Below are 26,350 nucleotides of genomic sequence, written 5' to 3' on the forward strand. Positions count from 1 at the left end.
AGCAGAGGGTCTGAATACTTAGGACCATGTGGTATTTCAGTTTTTCTTTTTTAATAAATCTGCAAAAATGTCAACAATTCTGTGTTTTTCTGTCAATATGGGGTGCTGTGTGTACATTAATGAGGAAAAAAAATTAACTTAAATGATTTTAGCAAATGGCTGCAATATAACAAAGAGTGAAAAATTTAAGGGGGTCTGAATACTTTCCGTACCCACTGTACATACATGAAGTTTGCAAATAACCCAACTTACCCAAAAGTCCTAGAAATAGTAGGAACTTCATAGCATCCCTGTAGAAGCGAAAGTCTAATGGCTGAGGGTAAAGGATAGAGCTAATAAGGTCTCCTTTGGCAGTAAAAAACCCTGAGGAACATAAACGAAAGTGAAGTTGTTTTCATGAGAAAACAACAAAAGAAAGTAAAAATGAAAGTCATTTTATGGCTTCTCTGTCTTCTACATACACTACCGTTCAAAAGATTAGGGTCAGCATGAAAATGGTTTTTTTTTTAAGTTTTTGAAAGAAGTCTCTAATGCTCACCAAGGGCAGCATTCGTTTGATAAAAAATACAGTAAAAATAGTAATATTTGGAAATATTATATTTTAAAATACCTTTTAATATATTTTTAAAAAAATTTAATTTATTCCAGTGATGGCAAAGCTGAAATTTCAGCAGCCATTACTCCAGTCTTCAGTGTCACACAATCCTTCAGAGCTCATTCTAATATCTGATTTGGTGCTCAAGAAACATCTCTTATTTTGATTAATACTGAAATCAGTAGTGCTGCTTAATATGTTTGTGGAAACAGTAATAAATTTTTTCAGGATTCTTTGATGATTAGAAAGTTCAAAAGAACAGAATATACTATTGAAATAGTTATCTTTTGTAACATTACCTCACTTTTGAGCAATTGAACGCATCCTTGCACAACACCAGTATTAATTTCTTTTCAAAACAAAGACCAAACGTTTGAACAGTAGCGTATAATCAACAACAATAAAAAAAAAAATGTATTGTCAATGTAAGTCACCTGTGCATGTGACAACAGCAATGGCCCCATTCCCAGCAGGACCGCCTCCTTTAGCCTGGATGAGCTGTGTGCCACAAAATAAAGTGTGTCTGCATTGAGACTCTGAACTGTATGTGGCTTCAGACACAGACAATGGCGTCTTCATCACTGGTATGCTCTCACCTGTCAGTGAGTGAAGAGCAAAAAGTGAGAACAGAAAAAAATGTTTAATGCACATAGAATTAGTGCAATACACAATTTCAGAGGCGGTCTGTATTCTCTCACCAGTCAGCATGCTTTCATTCACCATGCACTCCCCTGCCAGCAGGGCGGCATCGCAGGGCAGAAGCAAACCCTCGGCTGGAATCACAATACAGTCCCCTGGAACCAGCTCCTCAGAGCTCACACACTCCTCCTCTGGAAAAACAAACAAACATGTTTGCCCAAAAAACAAAGCCACATTAAAAACATTCTGCCTATTTCTGCCGCTTGATAAGCAACTTCACCTCCCGTGTTTCTACGCACAGTCACGTTCACTATCAACCGGGCCATGCGGCGGAGAGTGGTGCTTTGCTACAGAGACAAAAAAAACATCTACTTACTATTTCAATTCACAATACAACAAAAGAGCTCTGAAGACTTGAATGCACAAATAATATCTGCATACCTTACGTATCTCATAAAGAGACAAACCAATTGAAATTAAGGATATGATGAGGATACAAGCAGCATAATAATAGTATCTGTCTGACATCCACAGGATGATGCTGAACACCTGAAATATGTAGAACGGATTGAGCACCTGAAAAAAAATACAGAGCAGATCAATATATGAACCTTCCACAAAGCATTTCACTTAAAAATCCAGGGAATGATGCTGTTTAATCAACACACACTGTTTATAATTGCAAGGTATTGATTTCACAGTGTTTTTAAATCATTATAGTGGTAAAAATGTAATAGAGAAACGGTCTACCTCCTCAAAGAGAAGCTGTAAGTAAGACTTCACAGGTACATCAATGACATTGGCCCCAAAAATCTGCTTTCTGTAGGACAAAGAATGTGTAAGGCAAACAAAAAAACTGTTATGTTCATTGGTCATATAGGCATTGAAAGGGTACAGACCTTGTGCTTTGGTCTGCTTTACTCAGTCCTTGTTGTTGGCCATGCAGGTCAGCGCAGGTCCAGCCTTCATTGAGAATGCTGTAGACAGAAGATCATTTACTACCACACAATTTCAGGCAGCTTAGAGTAAACTAATACATACATATATATCAAACAGTACCTTGCTTTGCAATAGGCTCCTTTCCTGGCAATCCATATGTAGCGCATGCCCTCAAACACATAGTATGTGAGCTGTGTTTTCTAGACGGAAGAAAAACAAGACACGATCAAGCAGATGGAACCGAAATGTACATTACACCATCTTTTTTATGTTACCTTTTCACTGTGTAGCTGCACGGTGTCTCTCCATTCATTCTCATCTGCCTCTCCTACTGCAAACTCCAAACTGGAAAAGTTCAACATAAGAGTTCGATTAATGGCTCTATAAATGTTACTGAAAATCATTTAAGTATGTAATTAATATTATAAATAAATAAATACAGTCAAATAAACACGGTTATGAAAATATACTGTCTGGGCATTCATTTTTTATTAAACTCAGGATAAATTAATTTGAGTACAACAAATACTACCATGACACAGAAATACCTTTTAAATTACATATAATTATATTTTACCATTTAAATATTATATAATTTTTCCCACATTACAGCAATGACAATTTAGGTGAGAAAGTGTTTAATTGTCATGAAAATAATGTCACAATGAAAAATAATTTAATGGGATTAGAATTAATTAAAATTACATTACAATACTGTGAAATCACATTGTTACATTAAATTATTCAAGCTAAAAAAATACATGAAAAAATTTTTACTTTTTTCTTTTGATTTTGGGGGTGAAATTCAATATTGGTATAAATCTAAATATAGTGCTATGTTATAGGTTTGCACCTTCACAACTTTTAGTAAACATTTTAAAAGATTTTAAAATGCAAAGAGTGGGTTAACACAAGTAGCTGGCTCCTTTCTAAAGGAAACTGAAAGAAATGCATAAATACAAAAAAGGAGAAGCATGAGTAATAAATGTACTGTGGGTCTCACCTGCCTTCCTCAATCTCCTCTGTAAGCACATCTACAACAAACTGCTGTCCATATCGGTCCTGTCATAACCAAATAAAACAAATATCCTTTCTTATTACGGAAAAGCTGTGATTGACTGTATATTCTTCTCCCACTTCAAATTATTTTAACAATCAGTATCTAAAGTCTCAGTAAAACAACTTTAATACCTTTAATAGTAAAACATCCGCCATTGAAATAGGACAGGATTTGCACCGGGCCAGGATGCCGAGGCGAGGGCGCCAGTTGAAGAGCACTAGTAGCAGGCCTAAAGAACATACCGCCCCAATACGGCACAACCACACCTTCCAGCATACCCATTTGTACCCCTGAACATCCTGAGAAACAAATCACATGATAAAATTATCAGTTCTAGAATAACAAGAAACGTATTTGTATTTTTCCAACATAGTACCATATGTGAGGCGGCACTGAGCTCCTTGGGTCTTGGATCCTTTATGAGGGGTTCTGTGTCTGCGGAGGTCACCCCATCCAGCCCCGGACCACAGCTCCCTAAAAGACAAGATCCGCAATTGGTCCTGTTGAGCAGTAGTTCCTTAAGTGCACTAAGCCATAAGTGCAAACACACTACATAACCTGTGTAGTGCACACTCCCTTTTTGTAAATACAAGAATAGACTCTACCATCTGACGTCAGTAGGATATGACATTGATTGTAATGTTGAGATCAAACACATCCACGTTGTGAGTAACATGCTGGCAAATTGTCGTTTTCTAGCTGTGAAAATGAAATGGCTATTTGCTTTTATAAGTTTTGAAGAAAGGTTTGTAAAGAGATTTTAAATGGTTAAGGCTGAGAAACTTGTGAGTCTGGAGTTTATCCAAGTCATGGAGGATTTTAAACTGGAAGAAGCAAACTGAAAACTTATTTTTCCTCTTTTTTTCAGGTCATGTGCTTGCTTTGTGATGTTTCTACACAACCCAAAAAAATGCTGATTTTACATTACAAATGCGTCCTTCAAAAAAAAAAGTGAGAAACCACAAAACAACAAACTTTTATCACAAACAATTAGATTTTTTTAAGCGTTCCGAGATTTAATGGTGTTAGGTCATTATAATTTCGACACACACTGTGTTGAAACATACTTGTATGAAATATTTATAAAGGTGGGCTTAACGATATTCATAAGAAATTAACTATTTTAGCAGCAGAAACTGGGCAATACAATAGAATACTGAGCTATTTAAAGAATATTCTTAGCAAGCTTATGACACAGAGCTTGAAATACAGGTTCAGCCACCTCAGTACAGCAGAGAAGACAAAAGACCAGAGGAAATATCAAGCAGTAAATGTGCTAGAAACATAATACCCCCTTCAACACATTATTTCTGAGGTCAACTGACTTTGACTCCACATAATGTCAAATATGCCTTATTAGAGTTGCAGTCAGTTCTAACAGCTGAAACGATTACTATTTAAAACTACATGTGCTAAACAAATTTACAGGTGTATTTTTCAAAATCTTTTTTCAAAAGATCTTACCAACTTTGGTCTTTTCCCTGATGCAAGTTCCTAGCTAAACTTCCAAAAATATTCACCACAAGACTTGTCTACGACATTATAGATTCTTTCGGCTGAAATATCCACAGCATTACAGTAAAGCTTAAAGTGAGATAGGAAATGCTCCCGTTCAGGTAAACCAAAGCAGTAACCCGCCAGCTCCGCCTACATTACTCAACATGAGCCAAAACACTGGTAAACTATGTAAAGTCCGACTCATTTCCGCGAATCGGTTCTTTCGAACAGTTCGTAACAGATAACAGGTTCAAATGGATTCGTTTATTTTTTTATGTCATGACGCAAATACGTACCACATCCCGGCGAGGTTTTAAAACCTTTCAATTAAGCTATAAGTATATGTAAACAGATATTTATTAGGTTTTCAGTCTTCATTAGGTTTAATAGAAAACAAGTTTAAGTGTTTAGAACAAAGTGATTTAGAACCTATACAATACTATCACATCACAAAATTTTTTGGACGTTTTAATAAAATGTTTGAAGCCCATTGTGTTGTGTAAAATTAAGCCTGTTTCGTATGGGTGTTATATATATATATATATATATATATAAAAAAACACAGCTATTAATATATATATATGTGTATATATATATATAACACAGAGCTATTAATATATATATATATATATAGCATAAGGCCTATATATACACAGAGAATGTTTCATCTTATTAAAAGCCTAATTAATCTAACTTTCTGACGTCATACATTGAACAAATGACTAAAACAAAAGCAAAGCAGTCTACAGATACAATGACAACTTAAAAAAAGATTTTGAAAGCAAAACACGTTCTGCTCTTATGTCATTGAACAATCAGATCAACTAAACAAATGTAAGATATCCAGTTTTATTCATATCTCATGGATATCTTAGATATCCAGTTTTATTCATATCTCATTGTATTACAGCTTGTAAATACATAAAATTGAAGATTAAACTGCAATCAGCAAAAGACCTATGGGATGCGGTTGATTCACGAGCTCAGCTCTAGTGGCATTTTAATCAGTATAGACATGCACAGGCGAACAGCACTTACCCATACCTGGTGAATCCATCTGAATTACAGGGTGAGCGCTAAAGCCCATACTTTTATTCTAGGGCCATAATTTGTATTACACATTACCGCAGAAACTAAGTTTCTGATTCAAGTGTCAGTTCTCTGAATGTGACGCCATAGTCTTTCTTTCTTCTTCTTCTTCTTCTTCTTCTGGTGTTTTATGGCGGTTTGGCAAACCAGCGAAAAAGGTGCATTACCGCCACCTACTGATCTGGAGTGTGGAGTGTGCATAAATTTGGAAGAAAGAAATACAGAAGGGGAAAAAAATAAATAAATAAAAAAAAATTAAATAAAATTTTTTTTTTTTATTAATGAAAATTAATTAATAAAATAAAAAAATAAAATAAAATAAAAAAAGGGACAAAAATTCCTAGATTCTATCTATTGTTCCTGTGTTTTTCAGGTATTTAAATATATTTTCTCGCACTCTTGATTGCCTCGACCCATTTCCCAACAATACTTTTAAAGAAATATTATCAACTCCCAGCCATCCTAATTCTTGAATTAATTGAAATCTCTCCCTTTCATATGCAGAACACTCAAAAATAATATGTTTCACTGTTTCTAATTCTCCACATTTGTCACACTTTCCCGATTCATGCTTACCTATTTTATAAAGACTAGTTTAATGCTGTATGTCCAATTCTTAGTCTTGATAAGATGACATCTTTCTTCCTATTTCCGTATCTTTTCCTCTCATTTCCAACACACTCCTGAATCTGGAAAAGATGTCTTCCTTTAGACCCATTATTCCATAACTTTTGCCATTTCTTACTTACTTCAAATGATATTACTCTCTTGAATTCAGCTTTACTTAAAGCTAACTTAATTTCTATTTGTGTATGATTTAATGCTTTCTTTGCTAGCAAGTCTACTTCCTCATTTCCATCCACACCCACATGTGCAGACACCCAGAGGAATTTGACCTCTATCCTTAACTGCCTTATTCTAAACAAACTTTGTAAAACTTCAAATACTAAGTCTTGCCGAGCTTCAGATTTACCACTTAGTAGACTAGTGAGCGCAGCCATTGAGTCAGTACATATCACAGTTCTTTCTGGTTGAACTTCTTCGATCCACTGTAGAGCTAGTATGATAGCTAATAATTCGGTAGTAAAAACTGACACATGATCTGATAATCTTTTAGCCATTTTTATTTTAAAAGTAGGAATATAAACTGCTGCTGCTGTTCTCCCAGACTCTGGCTCCTTAGACCCATCTGTAAATACCTGTAACACAGAATAATACTCTTGTTTTATATATTGTTGAACTACTACTTCAGTTGGCATGTTCATCTCCGGTTTTTTTATTACTTTGTGAATTTGTAAATCAATTAGTGGCATAGGGAACAACCAAGGAGGAATTGCTGGAATAGCAACAGAAGGAGCAATTTCATGGTGTCTTTCTTTCTTCCTTCCTTTACGATCTTTTGTCAGCTCACCCATTCAACACCGCCACCTGTAGGACATCACGAGACTTACCTTCTCTAAATCTAATTTATTCTGCAGAAGCATGCACTTCACGTCTTCACTACAAAACATGTCTTTCTAACCTGTGCAGAGCACACAATTTGGAAACAGATGAGTGTGATCTTAAACATGCAGATATTTGTATGTTTTATAGCAAGTATAGAACATTAAGTGTACAGTAAGAATCTACCACACAAAGACAAACTAGGACACAAGACAGACAAATATTATGCTATGATATGTTAAATATTATGCCATTTTTTACAGGTTCCTGCATTCAGATATTAATGTACAGTATAACTACAATCAGGTTAAATGATTTTAGAATAGAAATGAAATGCAGGTCTTGTTGTAGATTTACTTTTCATTAGCAGTAAATATAGGTCTCCACTATTAAACAATATAAAAACTAAATATCCCATATAAGCGAACACTCCATGCTGAATTCACACATTTACACAATAATATAAACCAAGTACATGATATTTCCTGCATTTACAAGTCAGATGGCAGATGATCTCTTTTCTTTATAAGTTGCCATCATTTTCTTAATTTCTGCTATGGCTTTTCCAGGATTGAGTCCCTAAACAGAAGAGAGGACAGAACAGATTAAATGAAATACAGAAAAAATGGGAGACACAAAACATAAGCTATTGCAAACAAACAATTGTTTAAAAATTACAACCAAACATTTTCGGCTCCCACTGACTTCCATTGTAGTTTTTTGTCCATACAATAGAAGTTAATGGGAACTGAAAAAAGTTTGGTTACCAACATCCTTTAAAATATCTTCTTTAATGTTCCAAAGAAGAAAGCAAGTCACACAATTTTGAAAAGATGACGATAAGTAAATGACCATTTTTTTAGGGGGTGAACTGTCCCTTAATTTCCAATAACAGAGAGTCTAGTTCATCCAAGTGAAATGTGGCTTTCCAGTTTGATGGGAAGATGGCATACCTTGGGACATGTCTTTGTACAATTCATTATTGTGTGACAGCGGTAGAGGGAGAAAGGGTCCTGTAATTTGGACAGGCGCTCTTCTGTAAAGTCATCACGAGAGTCAATCATCTACCTATACGCCTGAGAATTGGATACAAAACAGCAGAGATGTGAGGCCAAAGATGTAAAACTCACTGCTGATCCAGACTAACGAAGACTAACTGGTAGATTTATTATTGTAAAATTAATTAACAATGATAAATGGCTGTTTATTGTCCATATATAAGCAGTGCTATAAGGGAAAAAAATAAATACCTGCATGAGCACAGCTGGACCAAGGTACTTGTCTCCATTCCACCAGTAACTAGGACAACTAGTGCTGCAGCACGCACACAGAATGCATTCATACAGACCATCCTATGGGCACGGGAAAGAGTGTGTTTAAAACATCATTAGCAAAGATCACAATCATCATTCACACAAACAAAATCAGCAGAATATTCAGAAGAGGGTCTCGAACCAGCTTTTGGCGGTCCTCGATTGACTGGAGGTACTGCTCTTTTCCCTGCTTTGACTCATCCTTCTTTTTTAAATATGGCTCGATGGACTTGTACTGTGCATAAAAGTTGCTCATATCCTAAAACAACAAGAAATACGAGTGGATGATAAGTATGAAAATTTGGGTTCATTCTATTTGACAAATAAATACTCATATTATCATATGTTGTCGCTGGGATTTTCAGTTAACTGCGGTTTACTCACAGGGACGAGATCTTTCACAACATACATGTGAGGCAGGGGGTAAATCTTCATCACTTTGCTGGTATTTGTATCTATTTTGTTTAAGCAGGCTAAGGTGTTGCCCCCGTTGATGTTTTGATGAAGGTTTTGATGAAGAGCCACAGATACCTGTAAATTATATACAGAGAAATTACATAACATTCTATCATAATGATGTAACATATTAAAGGAATAGTTCACCCAAAAATGTAAATTTGCTAAAAATGTACTTAGCCTCAGGCCATCCAAGATGTAAATGAGTTTGTTTCTTTATCGGAACAGATTTCACATCACTTCACTTGCTCATCAATGGATCCTCTGCAGTGAATGGGGACTGTCAGAATGAGAGTTCATACATACAGCTTTTCACTTTACAAGGCATTAATTGATGAACTGGACTCTGGAGTCATGTTGATTACTGTAATGTTTTTAATCAGCGGTTTGGACTCTCATTCTGATGGCACCCATTCACTGCAGAGGATCCATTGGTGAGCAAGTTATGTAATGCTAAATTTCTCCAAATTTGTTTTGTTGAAGAAACAAACTCATCTACACCTTGAATGGCCTGAAGTTTAGTAAACTTTCAGCAAATTTTCATTTTTGGGTGGACTATTACTTTAACAGGACACAGACTTGATTTTATTTTGTGCTCAAAAGAGTAAAATTTATTTATTAATTTTATTTACATTTTTGTACCCTCTCTACATGAGCGTCTAAAGGTGAGTGTCGGGTCCATTTCATTTTTAATTTTGATGAGAGCATCAAGAACCATTGGACCACATCTAGGATGAGAAAATGTCATTACAATTTTGTGATATTTACTTCTTAAAAAATAACAGAGGAGACATGAGGATGAAGAAATTCTGACAAATTGTATTTATTTATTCAAAGCAAGTAAACACTTATGACTATAACTTCTGTGTAAATATTTGGTGCTTACGTGTTCAAATCAATCTCATAGGTTTGCATGCGGGGCTTGTCACCAGGTGTGTCAGGGTCCCATCTGTAAATCTGAAATTTCTTTATTTTTGGCTCAGGGGCAGGGGCAGCTGCTGTCTGGGCATATCGCACCAGCTGGGGTAGCGAGAGGAAAGCAAAAGATGAGTTCAACATAAGACAGGCGATGCTCAATGCTGAGTTTACTGACATTACATAAATAAAACACATTGCATCCCACCTTAAATATATTTGGTAAAATTAAACCAGATGACATATTATTTTCATGGCTTTGTCGAGTAACTAAATACAGTAATATGCCAATGTCTTTTTATCCAAGGGGTCTTTTGGTCTGAAAAAAAAATTGTAGCCACTGGTAGCCCATTCACTTTTTGTTTTACAGCGCCACCTCTAGGTGTAACAGAGAAGTGTGCGGGAGTTATATCACCTTGTTACTCAACTCACATTGGTAGGCTATGTAATGTACAATTGAGTTTCAATATCACTCTTCCATACTAGAAGGTCAGTTTAATTAGAAAAAACGTTACATTTATGTAATCCGATGAAGCCGATGTTTTTATACGCTGCGCAACAGCGGTTAAGTAAATTGAGTAAACAACGCTTGATCTGTCAGCTAACCAGCTCAGTCAACAATTCACTTGGTAAATTCCCTATAACGAGAACTTCCTTATAAATCACGATGGTCTCAAACATTTTCACATAATCACCTTACACACGCATAAGATGCTGACAGATGCGAATTCGTATACACAGCTTACCACCAACGTCCTACAGTTGCGAAAAGCAACAGCGCTGCGCGTAAAAGAAATGCAAGCGAACATCTTCCACTTGTGTTGTTAGGTAGAAGTTTCTTTAGTCGCGAGCGGCTTCAACAGTTTCTCAGATATGTAAGGTGTCATCTGCTCCTCCTCCTAATGCCAGGCTTGCCAGCTTGCAGTGTTGCCAACTGCTTTCAATTGAAAGTAGCTAAAACTGGTAGCTAAATGTCACTAGATGACATCACAATGGCAAATTCACTGTTCTATATACAGATGAACGTAGATCAGTGGGCAAGATGAGAACTTAGATAAGGTTTGTCCAAGAAGTTGCTATATTTGTCCCTAAACTTTTGAAAAAAGTCTCAAAAGGGGCGGGGAAGTCGCTAAATCTAGCTACAAAGTAGCTAAATTGGCAATACTGGCAGCTGGGCGTGAATTTGTCCTCCGTCAATAAAGAGCGACAAGAAGACTCGTATGCAGCTACACATGAAGCTGAAGCCTCTTTCAGGGATACCACGGTTATGGAAAGCTTGGAAACAATGTGGAAACATTATGGTTTCCAGGCATGGGAAAGTCATGAGAATTAATACAATTGTAAATGGGGAGTTTTTATTTTTTTATTTTTAGTTAATCAGCTCTTTTTGCTTTGTTGTGGCAAAAACAATTATTAACAAATAGCATCACAGTGTACGAGACAAGGAATCAAATTATATTTAAGGTTAAGAAGTTTATTTTCCTTAAAGAGGTATGTTCACAATGTTTCAGCAGCTACCCTGAAACACAACAGACCTAAAATCACACTGAAAACAGACAGCCTTATATACTGTTATCACCCCCCATTTCTTACAAGGTTTCCTTCTCTGTAAATTTCCACTTAACCCTGTAAACCAAACCTAGCTGTTTTCAGAAAAAACAATGGTCCTTCTAACCCCCTGGGCTTTTATTATCTTCACATCTGTGAGGTCAACAACCCCTCTGTTCAAAGGCTCTTTCTGATCATTTGTTTTTACTGTGTGTTTGTGTGCCTTCACACCCGTGAGGCCAAAGGTCTTTATTTATGACTAACCCCTCTGTCTTTCCTGACTAAAGACTTCAAAGGCTCTCTGTTTTACTGTGTGATGTCTTTGTTGCATTCTAGGTGACATATATATACATATTGAGAGAGGAACACAAGTTAAATCAAAAGGAAAAATAAAAAAATAAATATAAAACCCCACACAATGTCTAAGAAAGTAAATAAGAAAGAGTAAAACATTAATTTTCCTACAACAGCTTATATAAAAAATAATAAAAAGATAAATACCTTAATTTTATTATTTTTTATGTTATACATTTCATGTGAGATCCCCCATAACTTTAACTATGAAAAAAGAAACTGTTCTGGAAACAGCGGCTGATATTGAAAATCCATATGAAAAATCATAAGCAGATGCAAAGGCCACAATCTGTATATCTTATGATATGAGGATCAACACCTCCAAAGGTCAGGTTTCGCACAGTAAAAACCTAAACAGCCCTAAACATTAATAGGCATAATTAAACTAAACTGAGAACTATAGCATACATTTACCATAATGCTGCATATTTCTGAGACTTTATCATAATAGTTATGAAACGTCTGACATCTTTATTCTTCGTTATTCAGAAATTAATTACATTTAGAGAAATAGTCATATGTGCCATGCAGGTCAAAACCTCAAATCATTTTTGGGGGAACTATTCCTTTAAGAATACTCATTTAGGCTATACAGATATTCATATTTTGAGCCCTGTGATGTGGTTCATTTTGTCTTAGTATTTTGTTGTTTAACCTGTCTGAAAACATTAGTGCAAACAATTATACAGGTTTTTGCTGAAAAATACCCTCATCACTTTAGAAGGGAAACAGGGTAGAAAGCATTTTAAAACACCTTTGACAGCATTTTAAGATAAACCCATAGGAACAGAGCACAATGACATAGCAGTCTGTTGTCTTTAGAAGCTCAGCCACTTTGCCATGCATGGCTATAACAGCGGAAAACTGGCCTACATGTATTTAATCTTATAGTTCCTGAGATGCGAATCGATCTTGAGTGAGGTTTTCCTCGCTAGTTTGAGAGACATCAAGAATTACGGTTGAAGGAGCATTAAAACATCCCTTCAAGGTAAAACAGGAATGGTGTTCATCAGTCTTGTCTCATTTCCAGAGATCTGCAGTGACTCCTGGATCAAAAGCAATCTTATTCAGGCCTCAAGTGGAGTAGTCCACGTTTATCTGTCAAGTGAGTCCCACTTCTGCCAGAAGAGCTTCTAACAAATCCCTTTGACCTTATGAGTCACTGTAGGGTATATTGAGGCAAATTGGAAAGGATTTTATTTAAATCCGTCATTGTCCTCAGTCAAGTTAAACAATTCAGATATTTCATTTCCCATCCAAAACGGAGCACATTTATAGCCTTATGTGGTTTAATGTCAGTCACTGTAAATCAATGTCAAATATAAATATGTAATGTGTTTGAAAAAAGTCTCTTATGCTCACCAAGGCTGCATTTATTTGAAAAATACTACAAAAACAGTAATGTTATTACAAGAACTGTTGTAGAGTCTAATGTATTTTAAAATGTAATTTATTCCTGTGATGGCAAAGCTGAATTCTCAGCAGTCGTTACTCCAGTCTTCCTTTAGAAATCATTCGAATATGCTGATTTGGTGCTCAATTATAATCAATTATTACTGGTGGTCAAATACTAATGATGGTTCTTATTATTATTATCTTATATTATTGCTTGAGCGCCAAATCAGCATATTAGAATAATTTCTGAAAGATCATGTGACACTGAAGACTGGAGCAATTATGCGGAAAATTAAGCTTTGCCATCAAATAAATAAATTGCAATTTAAAATATATTAAAATAGAAAACAGTTATTTTAAATTGTAATAATATTTCACAATTCTGTTTTACTGCACTTTTAATCATATAAATTCAGCCTTGGTGAGCATAACGTTGATATATCTTTCAAAAACATTAAAACATCTGGTCATATCAGTCATATTATATCAATATCGTATCATATCAGTTGTTCTTAAGTGAAAGTATCAAAGTGTCTATCACTTCCTCATACTAATTTTTTCCACCTACAGCATTAGAACGGTTTTAAACACAGCATGTTATCATTCGACAGCGACAGGTATGTCATTTCGACAGGTTTTGGTTGCTATTAGTGGTGTCAAAATTAGCGCGTTAACGCAGGCGATTAATTTTTTCAGTACAACGCGTTAAAAATATTTAACGCAATTAACGCAGGGGCGGGGCTAGGGTTGGCCACCCCATTCACAACTGCTGCTTCGGTCACTTTTTCTCTTGACAAGTAGTTCATTCATTCAGTCGCAGAACGATTGAGAACGGGAGAAGTTTCAGACGCGCGCTACACTTCACTTCAGCGCCAGGCGCGAATCAAACGAGTGCGGAAACGGTACTGTGCTCGCAGCGCGTGCTCTTCAATTGCACAGTGCACACACAAAGGCGCCGGTGTTCTAACGTTTTGTGCTACCCTGTAGTGATGGGAAGTTCGGTTCTTTTCCGCGAACCGGTTCTTTCGGACAGTTCGATTCAATAAACCGGTTGAAAAAACCGGTTCACCGGTTCTTTTACGCTCGACGTGATGACGTCATTGGCGATGACGTAATGGCGTCAAGTCTATCGCGGGCTATAATCTGATAGGTAGCATTATTTGTCAGAACACCGGCGCGCGCTGTATCCTTTCATATCAAATCGCGAATAAACTACGTGCATGCATTGTCGTGGTCAGTTAAGTCATGAAGTCATATTTAAGAACATGTCTCTGAAATGGTTTTCAAAACTGTCCCGGAGCTGCCCAGCACTGTCTCCCTCATCTAACACACCAGATTCAACTCGTCAGCCAATTAATAGAGACTTCAAGACCTGAAGTGGGTCAGAAAGGTAAAAAGAGTAAATATGATGCGTGTCAGATCCGCGTCACGTTCAGCAGCGGCAGCTCTTAAAGAAATAACAGCCAAAACAACCTAATAACCAGCTGCTGTGATGTCTATTAATCAAAGGACAAATAAAAAAAATAGAGGAAAAAATAACTTTTATAGCTTTAAGGATTCATCTATATTTCATTTAGAATTTGTTGTTTGATAACTTCAATTTCTGTATATTTCTGCTGAAGGGCACAGGTAAATACATAGACTGTAAAAAAAAAAAGATGGACGACACGTCTCCTATTCCTTCCACTATAGAAAAGTGAAGCCAAAGCATATCAGTATGGCCGCTGCCATATTGAGTAAATAACGTCATTTGGAGCCCGAGTCTGCGCAGTAGAGATTCGTTTGGAGCCCGAGTCTGCACAGTAGTGTCCTGAGGTGGAGCTGCAAACTCCCGCCCAATCAACCTTAACGACACGCCCCGTTTTTATAGCATCAAATTACTAGCTAAAAACTTATCACAAAAACGAACAATTGAACATATATCAGCGTGATAACAACTACCTTTAATGACCAAAACTATCTTTTGGAAAATTGTATTGGAAGTGTAATTAATTTTTTTATTTTGACTCGAGTCCATTCGTTTACATGGAGAGGGCGGGGTTTATGACCTATACTGCAGCCAGCCACCAGGGGGCGATCAAAGAGCCTGCAGCTTCACTTTTCAGGACGTGTGAGGCACACCCGGGTAAATATGACATTTATTATGATGGGTTTATGTGAAGATTGTTCACTTAAATTAGAAGTTACTTTTTAAAGTCTAATAAATGTTAAAATTGGTAGCTCTCAATTATACTGTAATGTTGAATGGCTATAGTCAATGGTTAAATATTTTATAGAGAAATCAGTATTGGTATCATTGATACTGGCCATCTGTCATAAAAAAAAATGTGCGATTAATTAGTTTTTTTTTTTAATCGATTGACAGCACTAGTTGCTATACAATATTTTACTTGAATTCTACTTGTTTTATGAGTCATTAACCATAAATTTTCCCCTCAGAAACGTTTCCCCTCAGCATGAATGTTATTGTCCCATGCACACCACCTCCAGTCGTTGAGAAATGACACATCCCAAAACTAGGGGTCACTGTTGTGCTTCAATGGCACTTTTAATAAAACAGACATTTTATCTTCACAACAGCAATGTCTGGACATAAAGAGGAAGAGAAAATTGGGTCAGGGCTCTGTGTGCTGGCAGGCTGGTTGTTCTTGTTTGAGTTTGGAGTAGTTTAAAAGCAGACCAGGAAGGGCTATTGGACACAGTGTAGGGAAGACAAGGCAAGTGCTAACGGTTCTCTTGCATATGACGGATGACGTTCAAAACAGCAAAAAGAGCCCTGACCGCTCATTTCAACCGTCCTGCACTCTCCTTTATTTACAGATAAAATGAATACATTCATTTATTTCACATGGTAACAAAGCTAATCAATCATTTTTTAGAGTGGTCTCTGTTTCATCCATCCAAAAAGTTCACATATCACATATCAGCATTCAAAATTCTTTCCTCTTTATGTTTTTCTCTCTTTTTGCAGTAGAGATTCGTTTGGAGCCCGAGTCTGCACAGTAGTGTCCTGAGGTGGAGCTGCAAACTCCCGCCCAATCAACCTTAACGACACGCCCCGTTTTTATAGCATCAAATTACTAGCTAAAAACTTATCACAAAAACGAACAATTGAACATATATCAGCGTGATAACAACTACCTTTAATGACCAAAACTATCTTTTGGAAAATTGTATTGGAAGTGTAATTAATTTTTTTATTTTGACTCGAGTCCATTCGTTTACATGGAGAGGGCGGGGTTTATGACCTATACTGCAGCCAGCCACCAGGGGGCGATCAAAGAGCCTGCAGCTTCACTTTTCAGGACGTGTGAGGCACACCCGGGTAAATATGACATTTATTATGATGGGTTTATGTGAAGATTGTTCACTTAAATTAGAAGTTACTTTTTAAAGTCTAATAAATGTTAAAATTGGTAGCTCTCAATTATACTGTAATGTTGAATGGCTATAGTCAATGGTTAAATATTTTATAGAGAAATCAGTATTGGTATCATTGATACTGGCCATCAGTCATAAAAAAAAATGTGCGATTAATTAGTTTTTTTTTTTAATCGATTGACAGCACTAGTTGCTATACAATATTTTACTTGAATTCTACTTGTTTTATGAGTCATTAACCATAAATTTTCCCCTCAGAAACGTTTCCCCTCAGCATGAATGTTATTGTCCCATGCACACCACCTCCAGTCGTTGAGAAATGACACATCCCAAAACTAGGGGTCACTGTTGTGCTTCAATGGCACTTTTAATAAAACAGACATTTTATCTTCACAACAGCAATGTCTGGACATAAAGAGGAAGAGAAAATTGGGTCAGGGCTCTGTGTGCTGGCAGGCTGGTTGTTCTTGTTTGAGTTTGGAGTAGTTTAAAAGCAGACCAGGAAGGGCTATTGGACACAGTGTAGGGAAGACAAGGCAAGTGCTAGCAGTTCTCTCACATATGACGGATGACGTTCAAAACAGCAAAAAGAGCCCTGACCGCTCATTTCAACCTTCCTGCACTCTCCTTTATTTACAGATAAAATGAATACATTCATTTATTTCACATGGTAACAAAGCTAATCAATCATTTTTTAGAGTGGTCTCTGTTTCATCCATCCAAAAAGTTCACATATCACATATCAGCATTCAAAATTCTTTCCTCTTTATGTTTTTCTCTCTTTTTATTCAGTTCATGACTCTTATCTAAGAACCTCCGACTCCCCGTGTTTGCTTAAATCCCGTAAAACAATATGTATAACTATTTACAAGAGCATTAATCTCTAACTATACCATCACAAAACCATAACCTCCACCCTCCCACCCCACCCGCTTATCACCCACCTCCCAAAAAGTTGTTTTCTGATGAAAAAGCTAAAAAAGGTGGGGGGAAAAGCAAGGAAAAACATGAATCGACTCCCATGTCTCACAAAACCATTTCTTGCATCCTCCCCCATTCTAAAGGTGCATGCCTAGATTCAGCAATTGAGAATAAAATGCCTGTACAGAAAAAAACCTTTCTAAACCATTCGCCAAACGTGGCGAATGTGGACACAGATCAGCATTTTGGCAACGATAATCTTCTTTCTTCTTTTGGCAAATACTCGAGTGGTTTTTGAAGGTCTAAGTGATGTAGTGGAACAATTAAAGTGGGTCTCTGAGGCAGCAGCTGGTAATGGAGCAGTTTTGGGGAAACTGCCGTTAAAGTCAGAGGTGGCGGGGGCTGGGATGACCATTGTGATAGAGCTTCTGCTTGATGTGCACCATGTTTCCGCTGGAATCTTCCAGCTGCCGAAGCTGTGCGCGTCTACGGAGGTCCCGGAGGTTGCAGAACTGTGGCAACCACGACCAGGAAGGGGTATCTGTGAGTGGCCCAGAGAAAAACTCATTAGCATCGGTCAAACGGCGGAGTTCCATACATTCTTAATGATTAAGCTAATGAGATGGTTAAAAAAAGGAAAGAATGTACAGCTTACAATGAACCAGCATGTCTACACAATGTGTTAATGCAAACAGCATGTGGGTCCAGACGTGGAGACTGGGGTAGAGGTATAGCGAAACCACAGAGAGTTCCTCAGACAGCCCCACCCCTCACAACTAGCCCTGTTGAAAGTGTGTCAGTGTGTGTGCGAGGGAGGCGATGGGGGAGCGGGGGGTTATTTATAGCATTCCATGGGTATGCCATCCACTAGGACTGTCGTGAAGGGTATACAGAGCAAGACAGTGAATAAGGGTTTTTTAAGCCTTATAGCTGGATCAAAAGAAAGGGAGGAAGAGTTTAGTGAAGAGCTTAATATTAAAGGGACTCAGTAATAGAGTTCCTTTGTTTAAACAAAAGAAAGGTAGGGGATGTTGGTTGTAAGCAGTCATATTAGCCCTTTTATAAAAATATATAAAAAGATAAATCTATAAAAAATATTTTATTAAAATATGGATTTTTTTTCTCTCTAATTTTTTATGTCTTCCCCCTAAATTATTATTATTTTATTTACTGTAATATATTATTTAATTTTATTATTACTGTTCTTTTCATTTTAGGTGCTTTTTTATTTATTTATTTTTTACATGACTGTAACCTTTTAATTCACTTCTAAGGCTGTTTTGGGTTGTTGGGGAGATACTGAAACTGCAAAAAAAGGATCGTCTGTACAAATAATTACATTTGTTCTTAAAAATATGGATATGCATATTCATAATATAAAATATATTAAAGTATAAATATATAAAACATTTTATTAATACAATATAAATCAGTTAACATTTATATTATTCTTGATCTGAACAGAAAATGATTATTAAAATGTGAAATAATATGTAATATAAAATATGTTTAAAATATATTATTAATATTATATTATAAGATTATTAAAATGTCAAAAATATATAATATAAAATATATAAAGCTAAAGGTATCAAATATTTGATCATTTCAATTATTACAGTATAAATCAGTTATCAGATATATTACTCCTTAGCTAAACAGAAGAGTAACAGAAAAAGTCAAAGCAATGAAATGTAATTCTAAAATAGGAAATGAGAGTTCAAATTCAAGGTATGTGCCTCAATGTAGCGTATATGTAGTGTGTGTGTGTGTGTGTGTGTATGACTGCACGCTTACACGTCTCGCCAACTTGCCTTCTCTATCCAGCTGCTCTTTGTCTATTTTTAGCGCTCGCACAGTGCAAGGGTGCAAGTCTCTGTGTGTGTGTGTGTGTGTGTGCTGGTGGGGGTGGGGGCATGACAGCATCTCCCTCCCACCTTCCTTTCCATCAACCTCACCTTCACTCCCTATCCTGGTGAGGCTAAATGAGGCTGACCTGCCATCAACGTCACATTTTCACAGCTGTGGTGTGCTTTACTAGAGGGGCATCCCCAGTATTTTTTCACTAGTCCATATCATACAGAGATACCATTCAATGCTACTCTGGATCTAGATGTGAACTGAACTGAATATATTTTTTCTTTGGTGCCTGTGTGTCATTCCAAATCCAGTAAGAGGTTTCTGTCCCTCCATAAAGTCCAGGTAAAAAAAACTTAAGAAGATCCAAAAAGGCCATAAAGGAATTGTAAAATGAATCCATATGACTGAGTGGTTTAATCCAAGTCTTGTGAAGACATACGATTGCTTTATATTATAAACATTTAATTTAGGCTTTTATTCCTATATACACATAAATAGAGCTTGTTATTTACCATATGTGATGTACACGCATTTGCGTTGATCATTGTTTAGATGTAAGTAAAAGCTTAAATTAAATCTGTTAATCATATAAAGTAATCGTTTCACAAGACTTGGATTAAACCACTCCATTAATATGGATTCATTTTACAATGCCTTTGTGGCCTTTTTTGTGCAAGTTTTTTTCTAAGAGACAGAAACATCTCAGGTTTCATTCAAATATCTTAATATGTGTTTTTTAAAGATTAACCAAAGCCTTATGTGTTTGGAACGACATGGGGGTGAGTAGATGATGACAGAAATTTCATTTTTTTTAGTTTAACTATGCCTTCGGTATATTATATAACAATATTTATTACACAATGCTCTGGAATACTTGATTCTGATTGGTCAGTAACTGCATTCCATACTTTGATATTTCCCAATTTTCGCCATCGTCCAACTCTATATATCAGTCCACTCCAGAACTGAAACGGGCTTTCATTTCTCTCATATCACACCACAGACTCACTCTTTCTAATTTCATACAAACCCCTTTGCATTTCAGTTACTGATTGTAGCGCAAATAACCTAACATTTTTTCATTTTTAAATTTTTGTAATGTTTTTCGTCTTATTGCTTTTGTACATTGTAATGGAAGCTTTAAGAAAATACAGGTAAGAATCAGATGTAATAGATCAAACAGCCTTCACATTTCATGTCCACATATTTATTCATTTATTCATTATTCAAGTCGCTAAATAACCTCTGACCGACTAACCATCCTCTGACACGGAGCGTTTAATTACTAAATAGCTAGTGGCCACATTATAACCTACTTTTTCAATATATTCTGTTCTTCCAAGCAGTTCTTTTATGTGTCACTCTCCTTGACCCATAATAACCATCAAACGTTCATCTGATGAACACAATGATCGTATTCAAACTGAAAGCGTTCCCTTTTAAGGCACTATTTACACATTCTGCCACTTTGCCCTCAAAGGACCATGGACAACTGTTATAAACAACTGCTGTGTTGCCTGCGATTCAGTTACACTAAGTGAAAGCCTGCTGTTAATTTCTGCAGCCACAGTCTTCATCTTAATACATTCATTACTGGGGGTGATAATAACGGCAGAAGGGGAGCGCTGACAGCTGATGAAAATGAAAAATGTAGGTGTGTAAATGTTTGGGGACAGAAAATTGAATTTTGGGCGTGTTTGGAAAAAAATACGTTTATTAACATAAAACCAATACAGTGGGACACATGCATTTTAAAGATGGTTTTAGGATTTAATCCTATACAAATCCGGGTTTATATAGCACTCTAACACACCAAGTGCTAATCATTTTGTGAGATTAGCTGCTCTGTTACTGTATATTATAAACACCACTGATATAATGAGTGAATGTACAATTTTAAATCATTTAATTACAGTATTTTACTCTTTGAGACACAGCTAACATCACTGTAAAAAACGATTTTTTTGGAAGTTGCAAATAAAACAAAGATTACTAAAGTATGTTTTATAAGAATATACTTTTTCAGCCTTTATACTTTAAAATGTAATGTCTCAATTTGTTTCTTTGTAATTAATTGAGAAATTTACTGGCAATTTCTAAGTTAAAACTGTTTTGACACCAATTTTTTCAGTGTATTTTAAATTAACTACACAAGCTGTGTTCATATTGTCACTAACATTTAAGGCACTTATTCTTCACAGTAAATTGTTTGACATCAATTCTTTAGTTTTTTTAAATACAGTAACCACTTAGTACCTGAATACATCCATTTAAATCTTGCACACAAAACATGGCATTTATTGAGCAAGGAAACAACACTCAACAACATTCAAACTCAAAATGATCATGCTAAACAAAATATAATGCAAACAAACTTACAAATAGCATTTCCTCGGTTCATAACATTAAATAAATTGTCACATGAGGGAAGAAATCTTGATTTGGTGTTATTTCAATGCATAAGATGTAATGAATGAAGCTATGATTTAATTTTCTGTAACCAAATCTTGGTCTGCATACTGTTCCTACAAGCATATCCTTTGTCTTTTACATGTATCCACATATATGCTTTCCATATACTCTTGGTTACAATGTTCTTCCCACTCACCATAATAGCGACTGGCTCTCCAGGCCCTCACAGCACAGTGCAAAGCTCCATCCAGCCACAACAACAGCCAGCTGATACAGAAGCCCAGCAACAGCCCCAGCATGAGGTCCATCTCCTGTTTGGTCACGCTGTCACTCACAAAGTAATTCTCAGATGAGTCCACGAGCGAATGGTCTCCGTCATATGGAATTACGTAGTGAACATGATGCCTAGGGCAGAGAGGGGAAAACTGTTTATAGAGGTTTACATTCAGCAACAAAAAGTGACAGACAGGAACATTAAATATAAAATGATAAAGAAAACAATAAATTAAGAGACAGACAATGAGGACATACAATATTATGTCATTTACACAAATGCTTATTTAACAATGCTCTCAGCAGGGTGGGAAAGCCAGCATTTCTATACTGATACTGTTTGGATCCAACTGAGCTCAGTCAAGTTGGGTTTGTTGTCTTGGAACATGTAAATGCATTAAACATATGGTTTGGCACACAGCTTTTACAAATAATGCCATATTCATTTTTTGTCTTTTTATGAAGGTCTATGGGAAAATACTCTTCTTATAATTCAGCAGAACTATGTGCAAAAGTGTCTTAGATAAGGGTTAAAAGACGCTATGCATTTGTAAATCTTCATCTGGTTTTGTTATGTAAAAATGACTACATGATACATAATTTCTTTATATGTAGTACTAATTCATGTAAAGAAAATTGACTTATGGTAAGTTTGTAACCTATATGCAACCTTGATATAATGCGACCTCCTTAGCAACATAATGCCTCAGAGGTCAAATAATTGTATTTATTGTATTTAGCTTTGTTTTTCTGTTATATTTTAGTTGAAAAAAAAACATCCCAAAACTTTTTTTTTTATTAGGAGGGAAAAACTATAGCAGTGGCAAATTTGGGGGGAAAGTAGAAAAAAGTCATAAAGATATTAATTTACATGTAATAAAATGAATTAAGAGAGCTCAACTTTTGCACATTAGATATTGATAGGCAGAAATATACAGATATGCAGATGGTAAAGGACTATATGAATAGATTAATATTTTGATGAAGAATGATAAATGATATCTATTAATGACAATGATCAACACAAATCAATATGCTTCCTCTGTTAATCTATAAATTAGCTTTACGTTTCATGTATGAACAAATAATTCACATGAGAGTTTTATGCCTTGTCTCTGCAAATATCAGGACACCAAGCAAGTTTTCACTGACCATGACCTATTTATATAATATTCTTGGTCATGTGACACAGAATATACTCTATGTTTGGAAAGAGACGTGGCACACAGTCATTAAGTTATTAACAGATCTTCACCAACAATAAAGTGTTAAAACACGCAATTCTAATTGAGAACAATTATGATTTGACCTAATTTACTACCCTCAGATGTTTTTACATCAACAGCTTAATCAACAGACACAGAAACTGTTGTGCAAATGAAGGCTAACTAACAAGTCAGGTTTCAGTACTATTCAACATAAAAGAAATGATAGTCCTGTGTGTGTATAAATACAAATAAGAATATTTTGTCTAAACCATTTATGTACTACATTAAACAACAACACAAAACTGCATTTACACTGTAATTACTCATATGCATTAACTCAACGCAGTTCTTCTGTATTAAAATCACTTTTTATTTCAGTAATATAAACGTGATTTTGTGGCCAACACACGCATCCAAAAGAACAACATCTCTGGCTGTGCTTGGAGAAAAATCACACCTTGATACGCAGAAAGGAAAAAACACACACACACAAGCAGAGAAATCAAGGAGATTTCACACCGACGCAAAGCAAAAGTAGCTGCTCAATATTGATAAACCATTCGAATTACGCCCAAATTATGACATAAACCCCGCGAATACACATATGAGGCCTTTAATGTGACAATCTCCGATTGGATAAATGAGATAAAATGGAAAAGACAGTGTTTCGGGGGCTGGAGAATAGCTCAGGCCTAAGAACTGTTAGTAATAGATGGGGAAACCTGTCAGTTTCTGGCTCTCGTGCTAGAATTCATTTCTTTATTAACGCTTGGGTTTTTTACCTTCCACAGTTGCAATGACAGACGCGGTCTTCCCCTCGTAAATGCGGTAAGATGTAGTTGTGAAAACGGTCCAGGAGTGCGTTCATGTCCATTAAACACGCTATCGCCTGCAAAGAACCATTCGAGTCAGCCGGGACATGACAAGCAGTATTGGAACACAGCAACCGCTACATGACCTGGTACTGTGACCACTGCAGGGGAAAATACACATTACATTTCCACATCAGCCAGTAATAGACACAAGTACGGTTGTGCTGTCTTAATGAGATTTTTTAATGGACTTTCAGCGGTCCACGCTCTCGTTAACCACCGATTTCACTTTGAAAATGACAGAAATGCACAATTATGAAGTGCTTAGGCAGGCGGAAGGTCTTACCATGACAATTGAAGCACCGAGGATCATAAAAATCATGGTGGTTGTGATCATATGCATCAAAACTTCCGAACTCGCCTTTCCTCTTCCCCAGTCTGTTCAACAAATCCGGTTAAACTAAAAACATGCCGTCCCGGGAGAAGACGCTCATGGATGCGCCCTCACCGCTACACCTGCCTCAGTCCTGAACCCGCCAGATTGGGAAGCGTTCTTAAGGCGCATAGGGTTAGGATGAGCAGATCTCACTATCCCAACGTATGAGGCTACACGCGCATTCACACGGTCTTCATCCACATCCAGCGATACGTTCCCCCAGTGCTGCAGTTGAATCCGCCTCAGCCGTGCAGTTGGGAGGGAGCTGAGGAACGCGTCCTAGTCTGATTACTGATGCTGCTGCCTCTCTCCTCCTTCGCGTTCCGACGCCGTTGGAAACGTCTTGCGAAAACTAGCTATGCCAGGATCAGCTAGTTCTCTGATATATCTGTCTAGGAGTTGACATCTAGTACACCTTAGATTCGTCGTCGAGGTTTTAGCCTATTTGTAGAAATGTTTAGTCGGCTTTACATCTGCTGTCATCGACACACTGTATGTGGCAAGCCGTATTAACATTCACTCCTTAATATGGAACTAGTGCTTACATATATATAAAATGTATCACACACACACACACACGCACACACACACACACACGTTTAGGGTCAGCAAGAATTTTTAATGATTTTGAAAGAAGTTTCTTATGTTCTCTAATTTATTTGATCAAAAAGTAAAAACAGTGCAAATATTGTGAAATGTTATTACACTTTAAAATAACTGCTTTCTATTTTAATATATTTTAAAATGTAATTTATTTTTGTGATGGCAAAGCTAAATTTTCAGCAACCATTAATGCCCAGTCTTCAGTGTCACATGATACTTCAGAAATCATTCTAATATGCTGATTTGCTGCTAAAAAAAAAAACATTTCTTGTTATTATTATCAATGCTGAAAACAGTTGTGTTGCTTTATATTTGTATGGAAACTATAATGTATGTATATATGTAGACAATTTTTTAAATAATAATATATTTATGGCTATTTTTAAGTTTAACTTTTTTCAGTTAAAAAAATCTTACAGAAATAAAACTGTTACCAATAAAAATTTGAATAAATACTAGTGTCTCAAAAAGTTGGTAGTATCTGTTCAGTTATTCAACTATTTAGTTGCGTGCAGCTAAATAATAAATGAATATTACTTAAACTGAAACAAGTACCAGCAGCAACTAGAGTTTAGATAAGAAAAGTGAATAGCTGATTTCAGAATCACACGCTGTGTCCGAATATGCCTACTTCCAGATGAAAACAGTATATGAAAAAAGTAATATGTTCACATTCATAGTATCTGAAAAACAGTATGTGAAAAGTACCAGATGATCTACTACTTCTGCCGAGATCCCCTAAAACCATGGGAGAGGATTTGTGAATGGCAGTGAAGCAATGCAACTAAAGCTGGTAGGTCACGTGACAGTAACAGCATGGTGGATGTAGTACGTACAAATTGAGTTAAGTAATGAAGTAAGTTTCAAACCAAATATAGTAGCTACTGGACTGTATGCAATTTTGGGTGCAAATCAGAGAACAGAATGATACTAGTTTTAAGGAATAATATTAAATAGGCTTGCCACACATTGTAGGTTTCTGTTGGTAAAGTAGGCTTCTTTAAGTCAGCATACGATCAGACTCTTCTTTCTAAATATCCATATGGGTTTATATGCAGAATGCACTTTCACTTTTCACTGTTTTCACTTTAGAATCTGCCATCACAGTGTTATAATCTGCTATTTGATCCAAGGCAGCCAGGAGCGTTTCTTACCCATCTCCTGGCGGTGCGTAAGCGTAATGTGCGCGTGAGGGGGGTGG

At 36.3% G+C, this 26,350-nt stretch overlaps 2 protein-coding genes and 1 pseudogene across 7 annotated transcripts in view; all 3 read right to left on the reverse strand.

Annotated features, from left to right (window-relative positions):
* The window catches only part of LOC107716130 (probable cation-transporting ATPase 13A2), an 18,838-nt gene extending 11,645 nt beyond the window's left edge, over positions 1-7,193 (reverse strand). The window contains exons 1-14 of one of the 4 annotated variants that reach the window (XM_016522468.1): positions 6,793-7,193; positions 5,769-6,000; positions 3,610-3,707; positions 3,365-3,532; positions 3,177-3,235; positions 2,449-2,518; positions 2,294-2,373; positions 2,134-2,211; positions 1,985-2,054; positions 1,676-1,810; positions 1,515-1,581; positions 1,294-1,425; positions 1,030-1,191; positions 253-363 (exon numbers count right to left, since the gene is read on the reverse strand). In XM_016522468.1, the coding sequence (XP_016377954.1) occupies positions 253-363; positions 1,030-1,191; positions 1,294-1,425; positions 1,515-1,581; positions 1,676-1,810; positions 1,985-2,054; positions 2,134-2,211; positions 2,294-2,373; positions 2,449-2,518; positions 3,177-3,235; positions 3,365-3,532; positions 3,610-3,707; positions 5,769-5,817 (1,279 nt within the window). In that variant the 5' untranslated portion in view covers positions 5,818-6,000; positions 6,793-7,193. Of the gene's footprint in view, positions 1-252; positions 364-1,029; positions 1,192-1,293; positions 1,426-1,514; positions 1,582-1,675; positions 1,811-1,984; positions 2,055-2,133; positions 2,212-2,293; positions 2,374-2,448; positions 2,519-3,176; positions 3,236-3,364; positions 3,533-3,609; positions 3,708-4,697; positions 4,867-5,768; positions 6,043-6,395; positions 6,419-6,792 lie in introns of those variants that run through there. The other 3 variants (XM_016522470.1, XM_016522471.1, XM_016522472.1) reach the window with 3 other exon arrangements.
* Positions 7,194-7,202: 9 nt separating this feature from the next.
* Positions 7,203-10,855, reverse strand: LOC107716131 (succinate dehydrogenase [ubiquinone] iron-sulfur subunit, mitochondrial-like; annotated as a pseudogene).
* A 6,113-nt stretch (positions 10,856-16,968) lies between these two features.
* The window catches only part of LOC107716133 (transmembrane protein 240-like), a 17,509-nt gene continuing 8,127 nt past the window's right edge, over positions 16,969-26,350 (reverse strand). Inside the window, exons 1-4 of one of the 3 annotated variants that reach the window (XM_016522475.1) lie at positions 24,457-25,017; positions 24,081-24,187; positions 22,014-22,222; positions 16,969-18,086 (exon numbers count right to left, since the gene is read on the reverse strand). In XM_016522475.1, the coding sequence (XP_016377961.1) occupies positions 17,932-18,086; positions 22,014-22,222; positions 24,081-24,187; positions 24,457-24,513 (528 nt within the window). In that variant the 5' untranslated portion in view covers positions 24,514-25,017 and the 3' untranslated portion in view covers positions 16,969-17,931. Of the gene's footprint in view, positions 18,087-22,013; positions 22,223-24,080; positions 24,272-24,456; positions 25,018-26,350 lie in introns of those variants that run through there. The other 2 variants (XM_016522476.1, XM_016522477.1) reach the window with 2 other exon arrangements.

The sequence above is a fragment of the Sinocyclocheilus rhinocerous genome, unplaced genomic scaffold (assembly GCF_001515625.1).
Source record: "Sinocyclocheilus rhinocerous isolate Xijiao unplaced genomic scaffold, SAMN03320098_v1.1 scaffold148, whole genome shotgun sequence".
Classification (NCBI taxonomy): Eukaryota; Metazoa; Chordata; class Actinopteri; order Cypriniformes; family Cyprinidae; genus Sinocyclocheilus; species Sinocyclocheilus rhinocerous.